Consider the following 21,143-nt stretch of genomic DNA (forward strand, 5'->3'; position numbering starts at 1 on the left):
ATCATAGCAAGTTGGTGAGGGAACCTCAAGGTGGTGATGCTACTTGTATTTTGTTTTTAGCTGCAAGCAAACGAACATACTCAGTCTGCTACAATTTAAAGTGTTTCAAACCCTACATTACTGCTTCCGTCAGAGCAGTAGAATGCTAACTGTAATAAAGCATGGTCAGCCATACTTTAGGTTACCTTGTTATATTAAATAATTTGTAACACCTCTATCCTCTCTTTCCCATTTCGTTTGGCACATAATTTCCACAGAAAACTGGTATCCATAAACTATGATTTGATTGCGGTATTTGACGTACTGAAACCTCGATACAACGAACACGGACATAACAAATTATCGGCTATAACGAAGTAAGTGAAAAATAGTCCTGTCAGAGATACAGTGTTGTGAATGCATGTTTATAACGAATTTTCAGATATAACGAAGTTATTTTCGTGTCAGATGCGACTTTTTTATGAGGTTATAGTGTATAAGAGAAAACCTCATCACGTTTCATCACTCATACACCTAACGCAACAGATAGTGCTGGAAGCAGCCATCACAGATTGCCGACTATCGCATGTGAGAACGAATGTGAGAGCATTGTACATTATCATTGAAAGGTCGCAAGCTGAGCCCTCAAGACTTGAGAAGGAAAAACCGTAAATCGAAAGGAAAAAGGACGAGACAAGCACACGAGACACAAGGCACCCATCCTGTGTTCTCGTCTTGTCTTTGTTCCTTTTGTACTATGATTTTTCCTTCTGAAGTCCCATACCAACGTGCCCAACAAAATGTTTTATTGAGCCTTGAAACACACAGTAGCACTCACCGTGTCCCACTTGGCCATCTGTCGTTCCTTCTCAAACTTGGCAAACTCCCTGCGGTCGTGGATGGTGGTGAACAGCTTCCAGATGAGGAGCAATGCCAGGCCGATGAGAACGATGCCAAGGATCACACCCAGAATGATGGCCCAGATGTTTACTGGCTTAGGGCACTCTGCAATGCAAACGTGAAAGAACATTGCACCCGCTTTTGCTCACGGACAGCCCAGACAATCCAAAGCGCTAGAGGTCGGTTAAAAACTTGGAGGACGCTTGAACTTCGCTTTCAAGAGTAGAACACGATAGCTTAATCGGACCGTGTTTGTATCGCCTTCCCAATTGCTAGCCTGGCTTCACTTCTCGGTGGATACCTAAACCGTGCCGCAAGGAAAGTCAAAGTGTGGACGCCCTCCAGCTACAATATCCATGCATGTGGCACGATGAAGCATGGCCATACAGCGGGGCGATGCCGATTAAAAGCGCGCCCCGTGGGCCCTTTGCACCATCTCACGGGTGATAATCAAGCCACTGAAGAACTTCCGAGACGTGCATACTCCCAATCCTAAATCGTGTATATAAATAGCTCGCCGTTAGTATGCTAGAGGATGTCGCAGGTTTGAATCCCCGGTCCCACTCGAACCAAAGATTTCTTATTATTTATTTATTTGCATCTACCACAAGTTTTCGCTCACAGACAACAGTGATTTTTCGCTCGCAACCAAAGACCACCTACACCGTAATTTCTGCAGAACAAGCTCTTTAACGCTCTTGCGTTAAAAAGAAACTAAATTCCAGAGTTTTATATTCTAAATACCACGATATAATTTTAAGGCATGCCATAGTGGGGGACTCCACATTAATTTTAACCACCCAGGGTACTTTCACGTACGCCTAAGTACACAGGCGTTCTTGCATTTACCTCCCTAGACATGCGGCCACCGTGGCCGAGAATCAAAGCCAAATTCTCAAGGTTAGCAGAGCAATACTTTAGCCACTAACCTACCCTTGTAAATGATAAAGGCACGTGAACATGAGCTTTTATGAATGCAGAGTGCAGTACCGCTCCCACTTACCACGCTCATTCTTGGCTCGTACAGTGTACTCGTTCGTGGGCTCCAACTTGTAGATGAAGGTGTACTTGCAGTCGTCCTCGTCACGGAAAATACAGAGCTTCTCGCCTTCTTCAGTAACTGCGTATGACACACCGCAAGAGCTTCATGTAACATGCAATTTTTTTTCTTAAATACATACTGATTAAATGTCAGCAATTTTTTCTATAAATTTAACAAAGATTTAATAAAATTAAAAACAGACGACATAAACAAGGCTAGAGCTCATATTCAAAACAATATCAAGAAATGTTCCACACAAAGTCAAACCTTATTAAAACTGAAGTTACATTAGCCATAGAAATACTGGAATATTTGTTATAAACATACATCGGTGATGCTACCAAGGACTTCTGATTTAGGGCAATTTTTGGAGCAGGAAAATTTTCATTTCGAGCAACATTGAAGCAGCAAAAATTTCCATCTTGGAGCACTTTGGAGCAGGTAATTTTGCATCTGGGAGCACTCAAGAGCAGCTAGTTTCACATCCTGGGGGGCACTGGAGAAGCACGTTGCATTTACATTCAAGCACCAGTATAATTACAATGGGGCTCTTATGAAGAGCTTGAAATGTTTCGATTAATTGCAAATCTCATGGACAAAATCATCTCAGGAGCGCTCCATATTTACCTCGATAGTGCAAAAACAGTGCATCATGCAGTTGAGTGTTTTGGAATAACCTCTTCAGCGATCATTTTCGACAATAGCAAATAAACAGAACACTGGATCAATAGTACTTTATGAAGTAACACTCTAAATACATACATCAATGTGGTTATCAGCAGACGCAGTAGACAAGCGCTGCAACCTACAACAGTGGCTTAGTGCTAAAGAGTTACACTGTCCCTAATGCCATGTGATGACGTCGCCGTGTATGGCGTCATAATGACATAAAAATTTTGGCGATCTATGATGCTATGATGACGTCATCACGTGATGATGACTTTTTGCATCACTCGTGTTACACCGCCAATGCCAACGGTCAATTTTCGTGTTTGATGAGGCATCTAAGGCTTTCGCATTAATATTGCGTTTTGAACGTTAACAGCCTGGTTGTTAACAACCTGGCTTTACATACCAAACTGGCCTGCACCATGCAGCCTCTGTGCCATATGCTAAACAGCTTCGCTGGTCATCCACCTCCCAGAGTGTAATGGCTCCTTTTTTTTCTTTTTATTGCGATAGCAATTATATGGACACTATCGACGGGTCTTTGCCGCCACCGTTGGCGTCATTTTCCGTATAAAGTCCAAATTGATAACATCACCCCGCACATCGATGTTCTCCCTGAGAGTAAAAGCTCGCGAGCCCTGGCGACGAACACAGATGAAGCAAAGATGAAACGAGCCGGCCGTCTCCATCGCACAGAGGGCACAAGCAATAACATCAGCCCACGTGCAAGGCATGCCATTGATTGCTCATTAAACAGAGGGGAAGTGCCCCACCCGTATTTCGTAAGGAGCATGAAAGGACGCGAGGGGAAGGGGGGTGCGTCGCTCAAAGGGCGTAGTTGCTGGGATGCGTGCTTATCTCGAAGTATCAGGAGACGACTCGTAAACTTGCAATGCTCGCAACGTTACTTCGTGTTTAAAGAACTCACAGCACGAAAGCTGCTTCAGTCTCTGGAGCGGTCATGTTTCCTTAAACCAGCATTTTGTTGAGTTACGTGGGATCGGGTCCAAAAGAGTCAGCTGATAGACTTACTTTGTATAACAATACAATTTGTTGGCATCGCATTCATTGCTTCGCCCTTAAGCGAAACAGTTTTTTTAAGCGTCAGCTATTGACCCTGAAAAGCGAGGGGTGGATGTATAACATGGCCGTCAGCGACGGGCCCGTTACTGACAGCTGCGCATATTAAAATTGAATTGCGGTTGCTCCGACCAGGAAGCATGCTTTTATTAATGAGATGACATTTTTAAAGAAGCAAACAAACAATTCGAATTGGGACCCTAGCACTCACGAATTCGAAAGGGCAGGCCCTTTTAAGCGGTATTTACCGCAAGAGCGATTACAAACCCCGATGTGCTGGAGGGAGGAAATACCAAAAAGCACTTCTGGATGAACACCCATGGATAAAGTACATTTAAAGAAAAGTGGCGACGAGTTCCCACCGTTCACGTACTCTTTCCATAGATGCGAAGCATGAAAAATTCAATATTGTTTTAGATATCTTTTGCTAGCATTCCCAGATTTCATTTCGCGATGTCCAGAAACAGAAGTGACAGACAATTTAGTGGCACGCGTGTAGTTATTGCTGAACATCGCTTTATTTAATTACGAGCCATGTGATGCTTAAAACAAGCCATCAGCAGCGTTTCTGGAGCAGACGACGTCCGCCGATGAATCGCCACCACACTTTCTCGCTACCGATTTGCCTAGTCAACAGACAGCAGAAGCTGCTTTGGCACTGTGTGTGGCATCATGGCTTAATCTGGCTTATTCAGCGGAATAATTCTTGGTCCATGGCTGTGATTTTGGCGGCCCCAAGATCAAGCTGCACGTGTTTTGACATATCAGCGGTGTGACTGCCGGTGATAGAAGTTACCAAACCCAAGACTCTGGCGCAGTTTGGCACAATTTCTGTCCATATTATCAGGATGGCATAGTAAATCCAATTTGATGCACTTTGGTGCAGTTGGTGCAGAAGTGGAATCACTGATACATGCAGACATTGAAAAAAAAAAACTAATATCGCATTTAAGCAAAAGGAGCATAACTGGGGTGTGCCTCTGAGAAGCTAGAAAAAGGTTTAGTGCAGATTTTGATACCCTGTCAGCATCTTGCTGTGAAAAGACAAGGCACAGGAGCAACAATAAACCTTGTACTTTCCCATAACCCACTTCTTCATATAACTATATCCCGAATTATAACATCCTCCCAGAAAAAGAAATCAAAAACTGTTTATAACCATATGGCTCAAACAAAGAACTATCCACAGAAATACAGTAGAACCTCGTTGATACGTTCCCACTTAGTACAATTTCCAGGCTGCTACGCTCGCAATCGCGAAAATGAAAAATAACCCAATAACGTGCAAAAACAAAACGTGGGTGGCGACGTCACCTTGAAGTTTTCGCACCATTCACCGTGATGTCACATGTTTCGACAGCGCCTACTAGGGACTACGTAGTCCCTAATCGGTAAAAAAGAAGTAGACATTGTCCTTTGAGGGGGCCATAGACTTAACATACCAAGCTTGGGGTAATTTTGTTGAGCCAATGGCGTCAAAATACAATGAATACACTTTGAAATCCGTGACGTCACGAGGGAATATTTTGGTGCGAAATTTAAAAATGAAACTACGAACTTGATTTTCTCCTCTGTAAATAAACCTATGATGGCAAAGTTAAAGGCATTAGAGTTCTCAGAGCACAATTTATCTATCTAAACCGATTCATTGTTTCTCTTTAGTGTCCCTTTAAGACATGTTCACAGCTATGCCCCTGCTGAAAATTTGAGTCAGTGGCAAAGTAAAATGTGCTTCGTTAACATAATAGCAGCTTTGTGTTTCCTTTGCTAAACTCTTCACTCCCGTCCTGGCTGCTTGCATTAACACTCTGAGTATTCTGCAAACAGTAAGGAGTTTGCAGGCAAATTAAACGCCTCTAACCCTTCACTGCGTTTCAAGGTACTGCCATCAGACATGGCTTTCATGATCCTAAGTTCTCGTTTGGCTGTTAACACAGCCAAAATGCAAAATGGTGACACGAAAAGAGTAGGAGAAAGGGAAACCATGAAAGAGGAGTAAAGAGTTGCAGAACATCGGTGTGGGGCTTTTTAGAAGATAACAATATTATAGGCTTGTGCGAATATTCGAGCACTTCGAATATTCAAACAAATACTACAGTATTCTATTTCACTTTGACACGAATTTAAATTACTAAAAATTTCGAAGTATTCGAAATGAACGAATAGACATATATAAACCACATGTAACCCCCTGTAAAGGCGGTTTCACTGCAGTAGAGGGCTGCTATACCGTGAACCCACCTATTCAGAGAAAATCCGCATGGCCGTGAAGCCCTACTTCAAGGTTAAATGATCATTATACCCTCACATTGACTCATCATTTTTTAACTTTAAAAGCTTGTTATACCGGCTTATATGCTCTAAATATTGAAAATTTTAAAACGAAACGTATTTTACGGTTATCACTTGCATTCTACCGAAAGTCAAATCGTGCTACTATTCAAAGTTGCTTCCCCTTTGAACCAAAAGTAATGACATTTGCATGTGCCTTGTTTCAATTAAAAGAAAAATATTGTGCAGGTTAGTTGGGTCATGACAAATATGCTCATTTTTCTTTATAATTAGGGGTGTGCAAATATTCCAGTTTCGAATTCGAATCGAATAATACCTAATCGAATAATTCGATTCGACTTTCAAATAGCTAGTATCCAAAGTTTCGAATAATTAGACATCACCAATACCTAAAATGCGACAAAGGTCAACGGTGCAACTTTGGTTAGGGTGGGGCATCTAAAACTAGCGCAAACGCCTTTACAGTACGCCTCTCGTTAAAACTTTCACCGATATCCTGGTTCAAAGCGACCACATGTTTATTTTAAAGGACGTAATGCCATTTCTGTCAGCAAAAGGAACACACGAGAGAACTATCAAGCACTTCACAACTTTGCTTCCGAAACGAAGGCACGTACTTCTTGTGTAGTTCGGTTGCGTATGCCACAAGCGCCGTGAAACATCTCGAATTTGGCCCACAAAACCCTCGGTGGTGGATATGACATGGGAAAACTTGTTCACGCTGTGTAGTCGCCACTGCCGCAATGCACCACTCGTTCAGAAATTCCCATCGTTCCGGCGCGCAGTTAAAAGACTGCTGTGAACAGGCGGCCGAATATTTTTGGGCCTGGAGCACTCATGACGATGAAGCACAGCATTACTGTTGTTCTTTCTTTCAATTTTCAATAAAATCCTTAGTATTCGATATTCGATTCGATATTTGACATTTCTTGCCACTATTCGGCACCATTTGATTCGAATTCGACTCAAGATTGAATTTCGTTATTCGCACACCGCTATTTAAAATATGTAGAGCTGTGCGAATAGCAAAATTTTGAGTGCGAAGCGAATTCGAATAATAAAGATTGAGTGCGAATCGAATCGAATAATTTTCGAATATTTCTCAAACATTTTTCGAATAATTCGAAGCGAAATTACAGAAAAGGTTGCAGAAAATCCTTAGGTATGTTCTTGTGAGATAGCAATATGAAAGTGTTTCTTTTCGCTAGGTTGATGAAGCGCTGGTGGGGCGATATTTCATAGTTGTCTTTCTTATCAAGAAGGAGGCAATGGAGAGGCCGAATTGTATTTGGTGCAACCAAAGTGTTGCCGACAACACTTTACACTTGATAGGCAGAGATGCCATTTCCTCAGCCTCTCCTCCTCTTTCAACTTCTGTGGAAGCCCAACTAATGTGGCAGACAAGGGTGTGCTCCCTTCAAGTCCGGAGTTCCAAATCTGCCTCGTAGACGTCGATATATAAGAACATCTGAAATTCTGGATGCTAAAAAGCTTCGGCGTCCGATTTTTCGGACTTTCTGCCCAAATTTCAGGTCCAAAACAGCATTAATTGAGCCCCCAACTCTCCCACATCTTTCATCTCCATATTGGAACCAGCGTTTTCTTGAGTTAATACATTTGCGACCGTAGCGGAGCTTGAAAGGCAGCTTTACCGCAATACGGGGATGTCATGAGGTGAAGCATATTGAAACTCTAGGGACCACTTCCAAACGGACGTTGACTGTCTCTTGGCTAAGTTCGACCGTAACGGAGCTTGAAAGGCAGCTTTGCCGCAATACGGGGGTGTGATGAGGTGAAGCATATTGAAAATCTAGGGATCACTTTCAATCGGACTTTGTCTCTTGGCTAAATTCGACCGTAACGGAGCTTGAAAAGCAGCTTTGCCGCAATACGAGAGTGTAATGAGGCGAAGCATATTGAAAATTTGAAGGGGTCACTTTCAACCGGACGTTGACTGCATTTGTCTTTGGGAAGTCCGAATAGTTCGAATAGTAAAATTTCAGTGCGAATCGAATTGAATAGCAAACACTATTCGAAAAATATTCGAAATTTCGAATATTCGCACACCCCTAATAATATGTGATATATACTATCCGAATTCGATTCAAAATTATTCGACCAAATCACTATTTGCACAAGCCTACAATATTATAGTTGAGGGAGACCTTTGCCTTGATGTCTAGCTACTTGGTATAATCTTGCTGTCGTGAACAAATCCCAAAGTGAACGCACAACTGTGCAATCAGTGCCATCATGAGAAATCTGCACATTATTTGAGAGACCGGTGTGTCTGTACAATGTTGCAAGACATTTCCCTCGCCATACCTTCAATGTGCGGTGCCTGAATGGCCAGGAATTCGCACTTCGTCCTGCACTCTTCCTCAGTATAGGGGCCCAGCTGGAAGACTTGGCACAGCACGCAGTCCTTGAATGCCTCACATTTTCCAGGGCAGGTCTGTATGAATACAAGCAAGTGAACTCTTGCAAAGATGCAGTATGTATACAACAGGCATATATGAATAAGGGTAAAAATACAGTAAAACACAGTCGCAAAAGCTGCACCATCAATAACCCTCTGCTTGCAGCTCTGATATCGTGATCAAGTTGTCTTTACGTGCTAGAAAACACTGCTGCTGTAGTTCCCATTGTTGCTGCTGATGATCGTATCGCAGCTAAACCTAAGAATGTTGGGCATAGCTACAAGAATATCTCGAAAATAGCAGGCACAGAATTCTAATGAAACATGAGCAAAAACTGAGCAATTGAAAAAACAGAGAGACATGTACAGAGAAAGTAAGACACATGCTTTTGCTCTAAATCTGTCATTTTGTACCGACAAGCCCAAACTGTTCTTGAAAATTTTGCACGCGTAGAGTTCCCCACAGATTCGAGTAACAGCTTACTGAAATGAAGTAAAGCCCCGTCGGAGGATGTCCCGTCGCTGTGCTGAACTGAAACGTGCGTAAATATAGTGTTTGTGTAACTGCTTGAACTCGGTGTTCTGAACAAGTAAGACATTACTCCATGATGGAGGTGCACATGAAAGAACTAGCAGACCATAATTGGAGCACTTCAAGGCATCAATGTTGAATGTTCTGTGCCTTTCAGTATTGCAGAGCACACAGAAATGAAATAGATTTCATGCCTTAGTTTTTTTATAGCATTAACTATGATTGCATATGAAATCGTCAAGAGAATTTCGAGACCTGCTGAGAGATGCGCTCGTCAACCTAATTGCGTGCACTGAGCAAAACACGGGAAGGCTGGCACTCACGGGACAGTCTTCACAGAAGACTCCGCTGTAGCGCTCCTCGTCTGATTCAAGGCATTTACACTGCCCGCAGACGCAATCACCGTAGCCGCTGCAGATTTTCTGCAATGCAAACACAAACGAGTCTTATCAGAAACACTATTTGCGAATGGCAAGACATTTTTTTTTAATAAAAACCATTTTAACATTTCTCTGACATGACTTGCAGGCCCTTACATATGTAAAAGGCTAGATAGAGCAATGCACTGTGTGAAGAACAGAATCATTCAAGAGCTTAAAGGGACACTAAAGGCAAATGTTAAATCGACGTGAATTATTCAAATATCATTCCAGAAACCTCGTAGTGCTTTGTTTTGTGCCAAGGAAATGCTTAGTTTGAAAGAAAATAAGGTTTTAGAGGCCTGTTGGTGCAATTCAAACCACGTGCCTCCGTGAACGGCATTCTGACGTAACATTTGCCATTGCCGCACTGCCCCAAAGCCGGCACTGCAGTGTAGCAGAGCAAGAGGCTTTAGTGGATCACAGCCTGGCTAAAACAGAACTTGCATTGTTCTCAAGGGTAACGTGAAGTTCTTTTATGCATGAATTGGGCCAAAATGCAAAAGATTCATTTTATTCCTTCTTGTAATGAAAATTTTATTCCTTCTTGTAAATGTTCTTTTTGTCGTGGGTAGTTTGAGCACTCGTGGTTAATTGTACTGAGGCCCCTACTACATCATCGAACTTGTGTTCCGGAAAGTCCCACTGGTGGGAATTTCTGCGTCATACATTGTGTCGTACATTTACCTTAATTTCCTAGATTACTGAAGCGCTACTATGCATAATATTGACGTTTCAGATGTTCTCAAAGATTGACTTTAGACTCTGACATAAAATTTCATTCGCTTTTAGTGCACCTTTAAAGCCAATAAACTTGCATCATGCTGCAAGACAACATAAAAGCAAGCAAACGTGAAGCCTACATGAGGAACTGTGGAGCACAATTCCAAAGCACACAACACCAACAGTAAAGCACATTGCTTTCGTGCACTAGTTTTTGAAATGGTTTGCACACACTCTCGAACTGTGCCGCCACATTCAGGTGGCTTGGATGACATCAGGGATCTAGCACAAACCTTACTCTGAGAGCAGCCTAACATTGCAATAACAATGTCCCCAAATCCCACCACAAAACTTCATCAACTTGACAATGATGAGATGCCAAACTATTGCCGATAAAAGGTGAGGCCGCCTTCAAATTCCTTTTGCCAGATTCACTTGCAGCATTTTAAAAGTTATCCCACAAGAGTAATAATAATATTTGTGGTTTTACTTGCTAAAATCACGATATGATTATGAGGTGCCCCGTAGTGGAGGGCTCTGGAAATTTGGGCCATCTGGTGTTCCTTAACGTGCACTGACATCACACAGTTCGTGGGCCTCTACCATTACACCTCCATCAAAATGCCACCGCTGCAGCCGGGATCGAACCCGTGACCTTCGGGTCAGCAGCCGAGCATCGTAACCACTGCACCACCGAGGCAGACCACAAGAGTAACAACGGTCCAGGTTATGCAGGCTCTTTTCGTATGAATCAAAAGAATGCTCCATAGCCTATACTAACCCCATTGGGGCCAATGCATGTGTCGTTCGTGTCTCGGCAGTTACAGTTGGGACCAGTCCAGCCGTCCCTACACTCGCAACTTCCACAGATGCAGCTGCCCTGTTCTTCGCCTGCACATGAAAACAATTCCACATTTAACAGCAGCTCCAATACAGCTGCCGCTGTTTAATGCAGTTACAAATCCTACCATGACCCAGAAAAGAGAGGTACTAGAGTATAGAAGTTGAAGTGCTCAGCATTGGCAAGGCTACACATCCTTCAAATTAAAATGTGTGAGCATTGAACGTAGAGTAAATAATCTCCGTATCATGAAGCACAAAGCCAAAATGTTATGCAAGGACATGCTTGTGTGCATAATGAAATGTCCTGTTCAAGCATTCTCTAGCAGGTTTCGCCAGGTAATGGACCCAGCCCCCACACCTAATGCTGTGTCCATGCTACTGTTGTAGAAAGCATAAAGAAAAAATTGGCTGCCGTCCCGCCCTGCCAATGTGAATGTCCAGCGAAGCTGTATCAAACACCGCACATGCTGATAGAAGGGGCGGGGGGGTATGTTTTAACTTGGTATTCAGTGCTTGCATGTCCCTAAGCGAAAATTGGAAGGGTGCTGCGAAAACCAAAGGGTCAGAATCATTTCTAAAAGGCACGTCCCTGTGTAAGAGTAGGACTTTCTTTCATATTATTTGGTTTTGAATTTCATGTGTGGCCTATAAACCAGAAAAAAAATTATTCAATTCTGGCAGAACCTACAGCTATTTACAATCAACACTGATATTAATGTGATTAGCAATAAGCACTGTAATGACTAGAGACCGGATTTTAAGCAAATGCCTATTTTGTTACTTGCGCTCCTATTGCACCACTTTTACATATCAGCACGACTTAGAGGTTAAGAAGGGCTTTTATAGTGTTTTTATAGTGCCCATAAATGCCTATTTCTGGCATTTGTGCCTAAATGCTTATAAATGCCTATTTTCGAAATTAGCGCTTATACGAACACTGTTTAGCCTCAAGTTTCGCTCCCGGGTGCAGTTTGAGACTGTTATTCATGTTACCGCGCAACACTGACTGTTTGGAACTATGGGGTTGAACCTAGTCCTCTAGTTCAACTAACTCTCCCGGAGACAACTGCCAACAGCAGTGAAGTGGGGCACGCCGGCGAGCATTTGCCGCCGCACTGACACGGCGCGAGCGGTTGGCAAACGCGAGACCACAGAGAGCTGTCAGAGGAAAGGAGAGTGAAGAGCAAAAAAAAAAGAAAGAAAAATGTGATGCGCACATGGCTTTTGTTTTGTTTGTAATTTACTTGTAAGGTGTTCGCTGCAGTAGCATAGGCAGAAATTTTTTTTTTGGAAGGGGGGGGGGGGTTCAATCGTACTTTATGTATGTTTGTGCGTGCGTTTGCATGTGTGCACCTATATATACACATGCAAAACTGAAAAGTTTCAGGGAGGGGGGAGGTGTTAAACACATCCCCCCTCCCCCCGGATATGCCAGTGGTTCACTGCAAGGGGAGAAACTGGCTCTACGCGATTCGGCCTGGCCAATAGGGCGAATCCCTCCCTTCTGGTTTTTTAGCGATCTGGCTATCTGCTCCTGCTCTGCCCTTCTCAGTCACGCCAAAAAGGCACCCAGGAGTGTGTTGATTCGTCAATGGACTTGACTCACTGTGCAGGAACACGGGAGTCAAACCGTGCGGGACAAAGCCCTATTGCACAGCTATGTTCAACTGTTGGCACCTTAGTGACTTAAGCAATAACATTTTTGTTTTCCTGTCATAGATAGAGGTCGTGCATGTCCTTGTTTGAAATTATTTGCATTTGTGTGAACATTTATTGTGCCTATATTTACGATATTGGAGGCCTAAAACGTTCTTTTGCCTGCCTATTTTTGGCACCTAAAGTGAGCTTTTTTAATGCCTAAAAATGCAGCCTCTAGTAATGACACATTGTATGCTGTATGTTGTAGGGGACGCTGAAAACTTGCACTTAAGGTTGTGCACTTCTTTCAAACATGACGAATATTTTTGCCTGTCTCCATCAATTCTACGTAAGCTTCGTTGAATTAATTTTCTGCAGAGATTTGAAAACTACTGGCTCCTTAGATTTCAATGAACAAGGTATCTACGGCTTCTGTATGATTGAAGAAATGCCATAAGACTCAACACTATTTTCCCTGCCAATTCTAGAACAAAAGAAATGAAGCTTGAGCTGAAGAGGGTTCTAGAGCTGATCTTTCAAGTCAACATTTTTTTTTGTATTCAGACAAAAATGTAGGGATGCAGCCATTACAGAAGAATACACACGGGACGTAAGTTTTCATCACGTTGCCTCGCGTTTTATGTAGTTAAATTTATCAACAACATCATCGAAGCATATTTCCTCAAGAAAAACAACAGAAATAAAGACAAACTTGCCTCCACAAAGCAATCCGTCGACTCGGTCGCACGAAAAGTTGTCACATTCACAGTACTTTCCACTCACAGTCTCCTCTCGATTCTGCAGAAAAGAAGAAACAGTGCAATCAGGTACAGAGTCAGAAACGGGAATAAATCATCAACGACAACAGCCCATTTGTTAGCGGCACCATGCAAGCAGCATACAATACTCACGTGACTTCCGCAATGGCTTATAGTGGTCAAACGGGGCACCATATAAACAAGAAGTCGAGGGAACATAAAGACAAGTTGGGAGAGAATAGTCATACTGTTGTCATTACAATCACTGTGGTTGTGTTTCATTACCTAAACTCTCCAATAATCTCCCTGGCAATAAAAATAAATATTGCCAGGGAAATTTTTCAAGCCTTCCAGACTAAGTAAGATGGCATTTTCACCACTGGCATTTGCATAATTTGTCTCTAGAACCATCAATGAGAGATAAGTTTGAATGATACTGTGCGTAACACGTGATTATGGTGTTGCTTTGTGCTGGTAGATGCTGATTCGAGACCTCGCGCATTTAAGTTCAGCTGCTAGTCCAGCAATCATCCTTCGTACACTTCGTTTCCTGTATATAAACGTTCTTTCCATTAGTTTTAGTCCCAGTTGACCACATATCAACTTGCTCATCACTTAGCATCGTTGAAGTTTCGATGTACAGAAACATAGCCTTCCAAATGGGTGCAAAGTAGTAAAAAGACCACTCGCACAGAAAGTGGAAGCTGCAAACGTGTGTCACTGCAAGACCACTTACAATGATTTCCAGTTAAATGTTTACCAAATCGGAAAATCTGGGAATACTGTGCCAAAAATGCATGGCACGAGCATTTACAGCTGTTAAAATGTAATCGAGGTATGCTAAGCAGGAGGCTGCAGCTCCAATATTTTTCACGGCAAATTATCCCTGACCCAATGTTGCCAGTTTTCATGAAGTAAGAATCAAAAAGAAAAAAAAATCACACCATCTCCCGCTAAAGGGGACCAGGAGGCGATGCGAAGCCGGAGCACTTGCACGATCGCGTTCCATTGGCGTTCACTGGGCATGCTACCAACCTCGCGTTGTGGAACGTGAAGAGGAACACTATGCGCGTCGTGTCTTCCCTCTAGCCTGGCCGTTAATTCTCACAGGGTGTGCAGGGAACGCAGTCGACAGGCGCGCGAGAGAGAGGCAGCGTAGGAGAGGAGAGAGGGGGAGGGGACGCGCATGCGCTGGCCCTTCATCGCGGCGCTGCGCAGGAGAGAATTTCGGCATGTCGAGCCCGCATTTCAGAGGAGCCAACCGAGGCAAGCGCTGGACTGAACGCACGCAGCGCTCTATCACTTGAAGGAGAGTAGCGTATGCGCCGTGAGAGCAGAAGCGAGAACGCAGGAGAAGCGCAACCAGGTGCTGGTAGAGAAGTGGAGAGAGTAACGCGCAGCTGTTGGAGAGAGCGAAGGAGGAGAGTCGCGCATGCAGTAGTGTGAGTGCGGACAACTACGCCGCATGCAGATTACCACACCGCGTTACATACTCCCGAGCAAGAGATACTTCGCATCTAAAAGGAGCTTTTACTGGCAAAATTACCATTCTCTCAGAGAAGAAAGCACAGAAGGTGTCAAGCCCAGAATCAAGAGGAACATCTTTGCTTGCGAGCATTGCACACACAGAAAAGTTGACGTGTTAAGGTCAGTTATGTATTTTTCAGTTTACGATCAGCAGAGTGCTTCACTACTGCCTTTAAAACACTACAGTCTAAGATGTTCTGACGTCGATTACAAGCTCTATCGTGAAATTACCTGCAACAATCAAAATGAACGTACCTCTCTTGGGTGGCATTCACAAACACCACAGCGGCAATCTCCCCTTCCAGAGCACGCTTTGGTGTCGTTGGGGCTGCAAACCAGAAGCATCACATGTGACCACCTGCCATTATCACTTCCCGACAGATGTGAGCAACACAGACAATGTGCCCTGTTGGGCTATGAAATCTGACTTACTACAGTAACACCTTGTCAATTTGACCCTCGGTAATACAAATTATCCTTGAGAAAAATATTCTTAACAGTGAAATAATAACAATAATTGTTGGGGTTTTTTGCATCCCAAAACCACGATATGATGATGAGAGATGCCGTAGAGGACGGCTGTGGAAATTTCGACCACCTGGGGTTCTTTACTGTGCACCTATATCTAAGTACACAGGCCTTTGGCATTTGGCCTCCATAGAAATGTGGCCGCCGCAGCCGGGATTCGATCCCGTGACTTTCGGGTCAACAGTCGAGCACCATAACCACTAGACCACCGTGGTGGGTTTCTGAACAGTGCGAAACTGCAGTGCGAATACACAGCAAAATGAACAATTAAACTGAAGAGAGACTGTAGCCACACTCGAAAGAGTGAACTCTGCAAAGTATGAGGTAAGCTTGACAGATAACTTTCACATGCAGACAAGCTGCTAGCACAACTTCCATGACAAAACAAGGATCTTTTTTTTCCTCAGCCCACTTTCCCTTTGCATCGGTCTATTCATTCAGAAACTCTTATTTCAAATTACACATGACTTTTACTGTAAGACACCTTTCAACATAATGTCAAAAAAATTCACAATGTGGACATAATCATCCATCCTTTAATCTTCAGAGATAACAATAACTTCTAGTGTAGTTCCAGACTGCATTGAATCTATGAGCATTAATTTTTTTCTTTTTTCCTTTCGTACTAAAACATCAGTGTAGGTAGATGTTTGCTATGTATGCATGACGAGCTATCTGTATGCAACCAGGGTCACCATAGCTTTTACTTAATAAATGTGCCCGGGGTCACCAACTTTATCCTGTTTTTAAAACATCAATCCATGTCAATCCACTATTTCCCAAGTGGTTATTAGTAGCTCTGTCTCTAGACGTGTCACTGACTGAAGTTGCTGCACAGTATCAAGTTTCAGCTAAGTAAATAGCCTAATTCTCCATATGTTTGATTTGTGCCTTGCATACGCTTACTTTGCGAGTGCACAGCACTTGATTCCTAACCAGGTTAGCTTGTGTAGTTGACTTACTAGAATGACTGCTTCTGCTACTTAAGCAAATGATATTTTGATTGTCCCCTTATACTAGTGCCATGGAAACGAAGACAGTGCTGTGATGGAATCCCTGAAAATATGTCCGGAAATATGTCGCAGTAAAAAAACGGGCTCCGCTAAAGCCTTAAATTACAGAACCGATCTATACTCACAGGAAGCATCCTTTCTCATCCCTGATTTGATCAGTGTCCTTGGCATCGCATTCGCACTCTCGACCATAACGGTTGTTGTAGCAGTTGCAGATGCCGCACTCAAAGGTGCCCTTTCCGTCCGAGCATTTGGGACTGTTCGGTTCCTGCACAAGTTTTTCTTATTGGTTAGCATGTACCAGATCTTACGACGGCCAAACCAAACTAAAAAGTTAAGCCTGTTTCCATGGGACACCTTACCAACATCAATCACATGTGAACATTGGTTCATAGTTATTTAGGACACCAGTGACACAGCAAAGAGGCCGTGTCTTTATACTTGATTCCGGACAAGTCAAACTCGCGACTACCATAAAATCCTACAACTACCATCCCTTCATAAAATTTGACAATGGAAACTTTTGACCTTAATTTTCTCTCGTAGTAATGGACCTATGATCGCGAAATTAATGACAATAGAGATCTCAAAGAATAATTTATCACTTTTAACTGACTCAGTGTTTCACATTAGTGCCCTTTTAATAACAGAGGCCTCACCTCATTCCAAGGCTTCTCACAGTCGCACTCGCAGATCATCTCCAAGTGCACAGTGAGCGATTCGCTAATGCCAACAGGGTAGATCTGTATCGTTTGGTTCCACTGGCTGCGGTCCTTTGGGCACGATTTGACTTCAATCATTGCTTCGAAAGTCACCTGTCACAATGAAACGTGCAAATTAAGCAAAAGAAAAACATCACGGCTGTAGTGCTCGTTTGCGCAACTGTACAAATATCTGAATCGGAGTGATTTCGATAGCTCACACACATTGATTCTCCAATTATGTTCCGCTATGCTCAGTATCAGCAATCTTCACACTGAACGGCAGTTCCACATTGTTCCTTAACCCTTTCACTCCCATTGACGAGTATAGTCATCATCAGATTTTGTATCAATATGACCGATGACGACTATACTTGTCATCAACGAAAACTGGCTCCACATGGAACCAATGGTGACTGCAGTTGTCACAGTCGTGTTTCTTGACGCTCGAATGCCACACTTGTCCATGTTATGTCATTTGTGTCTCGGCTTTCATTTTATAGCCATCTTTCATTGTATTGCCATGTGGTGAAGCCATCTTCAAGTTATCTTTTTTTTTGTGCAATTAGTGAAATAAAGGAACCCCACTGAATTGAAAGAATGGTTACCATTTTATTCAGAGAAAAAAAAAGCCCTACAAATTGAGCGAAAAAATGTTTTCATTAAATTTGGTACAATTTCTTTCTTTCTTTTTACGGTAGCGAAAGGTTTAACCTTTTACCTCCCAAATTATTTTCGAAGTAACATTACCAAACTACCTGTTCTTTTTTTTTTCTTCTTGAAGTGTTCTACAGAAGCACATGGCTTTAAACAAGCTTCTTAGTATCGTATTCCAACATTGTGTTGCATCTGCACATTTTAAATGTCAGTCTCAAAGTGAGTCTGTGGAGTGTAGAAGAATTTCCTGCTTAGCCGAGACAGCATCGCTTGCTGTAATCTCCATACATTCAAATATACAAGTTGTCGTTTTTAAACGTAAAAATTTACAGCGGTATCAGATCTTTTCATCACATGTATAATGGACACATAACCTAGCAGCGCTCTATTATCAATCGTAATCACATCCCAACATGCACAATGTAATTCACAGCAATTTACTCACGTTGTCGCCCACTTTAAGACCTTTGCATACGTTGGTCTTTTCCTTCTTGTCTCTAGAAGGGCACAAAATTGACACTGTGTCAGCACATAAACACATTTAGAAGTCGTGATGGGAGCGCAGGTTTTATTTTGAACCGTTCACTGAAACATTTACAGCATGAGTACGTTAGCCCACCTATTTGGTTAAATTTCTACATGTACAGCCACTAACCTATTTCAGATTTTACTAATCGATCATTTTGAAGACAATGCAGTGTCATCCGTCAACTAACTCATGAAACTGTAGTTGGGACATCTGCACATGCACTGACATGTGCATCTGCAATTAGTGACAACACATGATGCCAATCAGGCTGCGCAACTGCACAAACACACCTGCACAATGGAAGATAATCCACAATAAAACTTGAGGCAGATCTTATAAGTAATTCAATGGATAATATAAAGTAAAATTTGATGCAAAAATTTCAGGCACTGTCAAAAAAAACAAGATTAAGACTACTGTTGATATTGTTATATCTTGGGTTGCCCAATTACTGCGAGATCTTTCCACATTAGTGTCTGAAAAAAAATTGTTCAGCGATTGTAAATGCACACTACGATACAACCAATGTGCTGCCCCTTACCACTAGTCAAGTTAAGACAACAATAATGAAGGTACAGTAGAACCCCGCTGTTACGTTCCTCACTGCTGCGTTTTCCCGGCTGTTACGTCGTTTTCCGCCGGTCCCGGCATAGCTCCCATAGGATACAATGTATTGGGAACCCCGCTGTTACGTCGTAACTGTCGGACCGTTCCCGTATGATACGTCGCGAAGTGCGCCCGGAGCCGACCGAGTGACTACCAAAGAGAGCGGCCATGGCGCATTTTCACGCAGCTTGGCCTCGTTTGACCGTAATATTAGCCGCATGAGAGGCGCAAGCAACAGAATCTTTCAATTGATGCAAACAAAAGCATGGCCTTCGAGATTCAAATTGCAAAGATGGCGTCTATGACGTAACTGCTCGCGAAAGCAAGGCCTTCGAGATTGGCATTTACTATTGACAAAAGCACAGCCTTTGAGATTTGCATTGCACAAACATGGCGTGTATGACGTAATTGCTTGCGAAAGCAAGGCCTTCGAGATTGGCATTCACTTCTGCCATCGCGTTGGCGTAGACTCATCATCATCGTTATTTGTCGGAGACGGGAGGAGTTCGAGCTGGTTGGAGCTCGCATGGTCGTGCGTGCGGTTCGCGGTCGGACTCGCCGCGCCGGTCGTGATTGCGTGTGCTTAGTTCTTTCATGCCTACAGCTGTTGGTGTTAAAAAAATCACATACGTTGATTACATTTCTGTGGATAAGGCCGTCCTAAGCTCCGCGTTTCTATCCATCGACTAGATCGCGGCTGAGCGCGCCAATTTTCGTGCTGCTCGTAAGAATTGAAATAAAATTCTGTACCACTAAATATTTTGCCGTTTTTCCTGTTTTTCAGCTGTTACGTTTCCCGTCTCTTACGTTTATTTCCTACGGTCCCTTCAAAAACGTATCATCGGGGTTCTACTGTATATGTATTTCTTTTGCTTGATTGTTCCTTATTTTTTATCACTGACCATTCACAGTAGGTCAAATCTGGTAAATAGCGTAGGTGGAGTGCACTCAAATAACGCATAGCTGGTAGCATATAAAACGTGACTGCAAAATATCCAAGATTGCGCATGACTGTAGTAGAGCAGAAATGAGTGGGTATGCATTCATGCTTTCTCCCTTTAAAAAGAAAAAAGAAAAAAAAAACACAGCAGATGCGAGGTGAACCACATGCTCTGTTTATGAGCTGGGCTACAACAAAGCCGTCTAGAAAGATATCTACATCCCTCCTGCCAGTATTGTACTTCTGTACGCACATTCAAGATGAAAGAGAAAAGCAACATGCACACGGAAACCACATTCTTCCGTTCACTAGCTGCCACAAAGAAACAGAAAAATTACCCGAGACAACTGGACATGTAGCTGATCTGGATATGGTTGCTAACGACATTGTCCTTGATTTCCACCTTGGAGGAGATTTTCTGTAGAAAATAGAGCAGTGCAATGTAGTACTTCAGCAGTATTCTTTGTATACAAAGCACAAGCTACAAAATCACTGCCACCATACTACAAGAAAATTTCAAACATTCCCAGTACAGGTAATCCCAACTCCGCAGAGCAAAAATTATTTAGGAAACAAAACAGCACTCCTTTGGGTGTCCTCATAAAGTCACAAAGCTAATGCGTCCTCTGTCGTCTCGTGGAGATGGCAAAACATGCACGCCATGCTGCCCCCGGAGAAGTTTGCTGCTTCAAGGCCATTCAGTGGCGATTCATTGGCAAACACCTGGTGCGCCGGAATCACTGTTAGTAGCTTGTTTCACGTGCACCGTAGCATATCGTTCATTAAGGCACTATCCAGTAATAACTGCTAGGGATGGGTGAATAGTAAGTTTGAGGTTGGAACCGAATAGTTATTTGGTCGAATAATTTCGAATCGAATAGTTTGAATAGTATATATCACATATCATTAAGAAAAATTTGCATTTTTGTCATGACCCAACTAACTTGCATCAATATTTTAACCCTTTGAGGGTTTACCCGTACATGTACGGCATCACTAACACGCACCAAAGGGTTTACGCCTATGTACGTCACTTGCCTGTATGCTTAAAATACGCAGGCTTTTTCGATCATTTCTCTAGCTTGGCATGTGCTGCCACACTTCAGAAATACGAGGAAATTTTTTCATGCGCCGATGTCTCCCTCCGTTGTTTCTTCATTTTCTTTACAAAGCGGCGCACCGGCTTTCACTTGTACCGTCCAAGCGCGCGGTATGGTGCGGCTGGTTTCTGCTTCGTCCTTCAAGTAGATATCACTTCTCGCGCCCACAAAGCTGATGGCTGTCTGGTTTCTAATCTCTCATAGGGTGACCGCTTGTTACTCTCTCGTTTATTGCTCCCCGGCGGTGC

The 21,143-nt window shown here is 42.9% G+C and overlaps 1 protein-coding gene across 1 annotated transcript in view; it reads right to left on the minus strand.

The window, feature by feature from the left end:
- The window catches only part of LOC119387003 (integrin beta-PS), a 44,260-nt gene that overhangs the window by 5,699 nt on the left and 17,418 nt on the right, over nt 1-21,143 (minus strand). The window contains exons 10-20 of the mRNA XM_037654306.2: nt 20,134-20,213; nt 18,166-18,217; nt 17,022-17,177; nt 16,488-16,630; nt 15,077-15,149; nt 13,253-13,334; nt 10,837-10,946; nt 9,237-9,335; nt 8,288-8,417; nt 1,883-1,999; nt 818-984 (exon numbers count right to left, since the gene is read on the minus strand). Coding sequence (XP_037510234.1) covers nt 818-984; nt 1,883-1,999; nt 8,288-8,417; nt 9,237-9,335; nt 10,837-10,946; nt 13,253-13,334; nt 15,077-15,149; nt 16,488-16,630; nt 17,022-17,177; nt 18,166-18,217; nt 20,134-20,213 — 1,209 coding nt within the window. The remainder of the gene's footprint in view (nt 1-817; nt 985-1,882; nt 2,000-8,287; nt 8,418-9,236; nt 9,336-10,836; nt 10,947-13,252; nt 13,335-15,076; nt 15,150-16,487; nt 16,631-17,021; nt 17,178-18,165; nt 18,218-20,133; nt 20,214-21,143) is intronic.

The sequence above is a fragment of the Rhipicephalus sanguineus genome, chromosome 3, assembly GCF_013339695.2.
Source record: "Rhipicephalus sanguineus isolate Rsan-2018 chromosome 3, BIME_Rsan_1.4, whole genome shotgun sequence".
Taxonomy (NCBI): Eukaryota; Metazoa; Arthropoda; class Arachnida; order Ixodida; family Ixodidae; genus Rhipicephalus; species Rhipicephalus sanguineus.